The 4606-nt window shown below is 41.5% G+C and overlaps 1 protein-coding gene across 1 annotated transcript; it reads left to right on the top strand.

The window, feature by feature from the left end:
• Positions 1-2341: 2341 nt before the first annotated feature.
• On the top strand, positions 2342-3379 carry LOC100050506 (small ribosomal subunit protein uS2). The gene has a single exon (XM_001489586.5). The coding sequence runs from the start codon at positions 2415-2417 to the stop codon at positions 3300-3302; it is 888 nt and encodes a 295-aa protein (XP_001489636.1). The 5' UTR covers positions 2342-2414; the 3' UTR covers positions 3303-3379.
• Positions 3380-4606: the final 1227 nt, after the last annotated feature.

Raw genomic sequence — 4606 nt, 5'->3', positions numbered from 1 at the left:
TATGGAACTCACCAGACTATTATGAGTCATACACAGTCACTATGTTGAAAAATTGGATACAATAGGAAAGAGCAATCTGCATTATGTGTGTGTACATGATAGAAGTGACTTCAGCTTAGATTTGGACAAAGCACTGCAAAATATCCAACTCTTGACATATTCATGGCATGTATATGAGGGAGAAGTGTTCAATGACTTTCATGCTCCGGGAGAAGAGATTGTTTGAGGAGCTGTGTTAAACTGGAAAACCAGTGTTGAGGTCAGGGCTGATGGAGCATCAGCCACATGTAAAACGAAAAAGAATATTCCTATACAGTTAAGGGCCTGCTCCTGCAAGACAACCCATACACAGCTTTGACTGAGACTAGTCAGTGGTCAACAGCATGCCCTCTGGTCCTGGAAGCTGTAAACATCATGGTCATGATCAAACCACAGCCACTTAGTATTTGCCTGCTCAGCATGCTGTGAGAAGAAACGGGCAACAAGAACAACTCTGCTCTTCCCACCTTAAAGTATGATTGCAGTCAAGAAGTGTGCTTACATTAAATTATGGAGATGAGACTGTAAAAATAGTTTTGTGATGTCATTGATAATATAAAAAAAGACCTCTTCTATAATTCCAAGTGGCAAATGTCAGTGACATATTCAGTATCTCAGAGAGGCTGAACTCATAACCTCAAGGTTAATATATCACAATTGTAAATATCAAAGATAAAGTATCAGATTTCATAAGGAGGTTCAGCTGTGGTACAAATGACTCCATCACTGAGTAGGATTTCTTCCCAACACTTCATTTTCTTTATCAATCAGAGAAAGAATATCATATTATTGTTTAAAAGCCACATTCAAATACTGCACCAAACCCTGAAGAAATTCTTTCCTGGGCCAGGTCATCCAAGTGCAGAACAGGAATGCAAGTCGTGTGCTCTTCCAAGCTCAAACATACACCCTCCTGGGCTCGGAGTGCCATGTAACCGTCGACCTCACAGACTTTGAGGGTAGTCTTCAGTAAGAAATTGCTCCATAATTTCTGGGTGATAGTGCAATTCCAATATCCAAACCAACTAAGAGAGCTATCAAACACCTGCTGGTATCCTGAGTGCCCACAATTGTGACTTAGGAGAAATGAGGAGTTAGAAAAGGAAACAGCTAGAGAGAGTGAGCCTGGCCTGCTGTTCAAGCTGGCAGATATGGATACCCTAGTGGAAAAAATATTCTCCTAGATGATCTGAAGCTACTGTTAGGAGTCTTGACTTTTTAATGTCATGCTTTGCAATATTTGAAACTTGTGATGATTTTTTGAACCTGAAGTTGGTAAATATGTGATCTAAAACCTTATGAGTGGTCTAAATGAAAAAACAGAGTAATTTTCCAAAGTTAATAGAATTTTTGTTAAAACAACAACTGCAGCATAGCGATTTTTGCAACATGAAAACAGGACAGTCATGGCTGGGTCTGGATAACCATTGTCTTTTGTATGTGGTCTTTGTCCTTTTCACTTGCATAGAAACTTCCTGGTTTGAAATTTCAAGAATTTTGCAAGTGTTCCATGAATCTCTAGACCATCCCACTTACACTGAGAGTGGGTGGAAAACATGAGACCCAGCGAAATGAAACAGCCTCTTCTGTGTCAGAGAGGAGAATAAAGATGAAAAAAAATGTCCTAACTTTGCTCTGGTTGACTTTTAATAATGTCGTTTCTTGCAGCATTTTAGCAACAAGAAAATCGGACAAAACCCCCTCAAATTATCCCTAAATTTCAGAGAAAGTATTTTTAAAGCTATTTTCAGGAAAGCGTTTTAAAAGCACAATTATCTAACAAAGCAAAACTGATAATTATGTAATTCCACAGCACTTGGCAGCATGATAACTTTTGTTTAAAGGAATCGGTGGGATTCTTTTTACTCCTTCATGTCTGCAGAGTTTTGTGTCTCAGATCGCTGGAGATCTCTAGTGCAGAACACCAAGGTTATCATCAATCAAATATCTTGCAGGAACAGACACTATTTATCTTAGTCTTCAGGTAAACAAAAGTTGAAGAGTGCAAATGGCAATGAAAACGGTCAAGATATGGCTTAAAGAATGTTTTCTCTGAAAAATGAAAGCAAATCACACACAATCAGTGACAGAAGACTTGCTTCCCAGAAAGATGGCACCTCCTACACCTTGAACTTTAAGAAGGTATCACCTTGGTTCTTAGACAGAACCTCAGTTATACAGCAACTATAATATATTAAGCTCTGTGTTGCTAGCTTTATATAAAAGGTCTTATTTACTCCTCATGACAACCTGTGTGTGGAAATTGTATGCCCATTTCAAAAATGAATCAGATGAGCCTTTCCCCGCTGCCCGGCGAGGGGTCCATACAGCGTTGTTCTGGGTTCCCGTCGTAACTTAAAAGGGAAGCTTTCACAATGTCCGGAGCCCTTGACGTCCTGCAAATGAAGGAGGAGGATGTCCTCAAATTCCTTGCAGCAGGAACCCACTTAGGTGGCACCAACCTTGACTTCCAGATGGAACAGTACATCTACAAAAGGAAAAGTGATGGCATCTACATCATAAATTTGAAGAGAACCTGGGAGAAGCTGCTGCTGGCAGCTCGTGCCATTGTTGCCATTGAAAACCCAGCTGACGTCAGTGTCATATCCTCCAGGAATACTGGCCAGCAAGCTGTGCTGAAGTTTGCTGCTGCCACTGGAGCCACTCCTATTGCTGGCCACTTCACTCCTGAAACCTTCACTAACCAGATCCAGGCAGCCTTCCGGGAACCGAGACTTCTGGTGGTAACTGATCCCAGGGCTGACCACCAGCCTCTCACAGAGGCGTCTTATGTTAACCTGCCTACCATTGCTCTGTGTAACATAGACTCTCCCCTGCGCTATGTGGACATAGCCACCCCATGCAACAATAAGGGAGCTCACTCTGTGGGTCTGATGTGGTGGATGCTTGCCCGGGAAGTTCTGCGCATGCGGGGTACCATCTCCCGTGAACACCCATGGGAGGTCATGCCTGATCTCTACTTCTACAGAGATCCTGAAGAGATTGAAAAGGAAGAGCAGGCTGCTGCTGAAAAGGCTGTGACCAAGGAGGAATTTCAGGGTGAATGGACTGCTCCTGCTCCTGAGTTCACTGCTACTCAACCTGAGGTTGCAGACTGGTCTGAAGGCGTGCAGGTGCCCTCTGTGCCTATTCAGCAGTTCCCTACTGAAGACTGGAGTGCTCAGCCTGCCACTGAAGACTGGTCTGCAGCTCCCACTGCTCAGGCCACTGAGTGGGTAGGAACAACCACTGAGTGGTCTTAAGCTGTTCTTCCACAAACTCGGAAAATGGAAATAAGGTTGACGGAAAATGAACAAGTTTCTAAAAAAAAAAAAAATGAAGCAGATGAGAAAACTCTCTAAGACCACACAGTTAATAAGCAACAAAGGCAGGATTTGAACCCAAGTCTGTCTGACACCAAAGTCTATGTTCATTTACTAGCCCACACTGTTACAGGCTGGGAAGTAAGTGTAGTAGTTTTTGCTGTGCAATAAACAAACCCAACACTTAGTGACTTAAAATCACAACTACGTAACTTGTTTTATGATTTAATGATTTAGGCTGGGCTCAGATGGGCAGTTCCTCTTGTCTTGGATAGGCTCATTCGTACACCTGCAGTCAGCTGATAGGTTGGCTGGGGACTATCTGGTCTAGGGTGGCCTTGGCTGGCGTGGATTGTATCTGATCCATGTAGTCTCTAATCTTTCAACAGGTTAGCTCAGGCCTGTACAGATACAGATCGGCCTGGGCAATGTACAAGGGAACAAGCAGAAGGGTGTAAGACTTTTTGAGACCTAGGCTCAGAATTAGCATAACATCATTTCTGTCACATTCTACTGTCCACAACAAGTCACAAGCCCAGCTCAGATTCAAGAGAGAAGATATAGAGTTCAGCTCTTGAAGAGAGGAACTACAAAGTTACCCTGAACATCACCCCTGTGATTTTTCTTCCGATAAATCCGTGGCCTCTCTCTAACCAGGAGAAAGCATCAGAGAACCCAAACTGAGGGATATTTTGCAAGGTACCTGACCAGTGCTCTTCAAAAGTGTCGAGGTCTTGAAAGACGAGGAAAGACTAAGGAACTGTTACAGATTAGAGGAGCAAACCAAGGAGACAGGACAATTAAATGCAACATGGGTTTGTGAATTGGATCCTGAAACAGGAAAAGGAGATTGGCAGAAAGACTAGTGAAATCCAAATAAACCCAATAGTTTTATTAAAAAGCAAAGTGTCCTGGTTTTGATGATAAGCTACAAAGTTACTCTACTCATTCCTGGCCTTAAAGGGAATGTTTTTCGTATTATATCATTAAGTATGATATTTGTTGTAGTTTTAATTGATGGCATTTATTAGGTTAAAGAAATTCCTGTCTATTCCTAGTTTGCTAAGTTTTTCGTAATAAAGATATGTTGAATTTTAGTAAATTGTTTTTCTGTGTCTTCTGGAGCAATCATATGGCTTTTTTTAAAGATAATATGTTAATTAACCATAGTTTATCTTATATAGTTGATTTTCTAGAATTAAGGCAATCTTGTATTCTTAGAGTAATCCAATAGTATATTAATT

This window comes from Equus caballus, chromosome 16 (assembly GCF_041296265.1).
Source record: "Equus caballus isolate H_3958 breed thoroughbred chromosome 16, TB-T2T, whole genome shotgun sequence".
Lineage (NCBI taxonomy): Eukaryota > Metazoa > Chordata > Mammalia > Perissodactyla > Equidae > Equus > Equus caballus.
The sequence above is the reverse complement of the archived record's forward strand: the minus strand, read 5'-3'. Positions and strand labels throughout refer to the sequence as shown.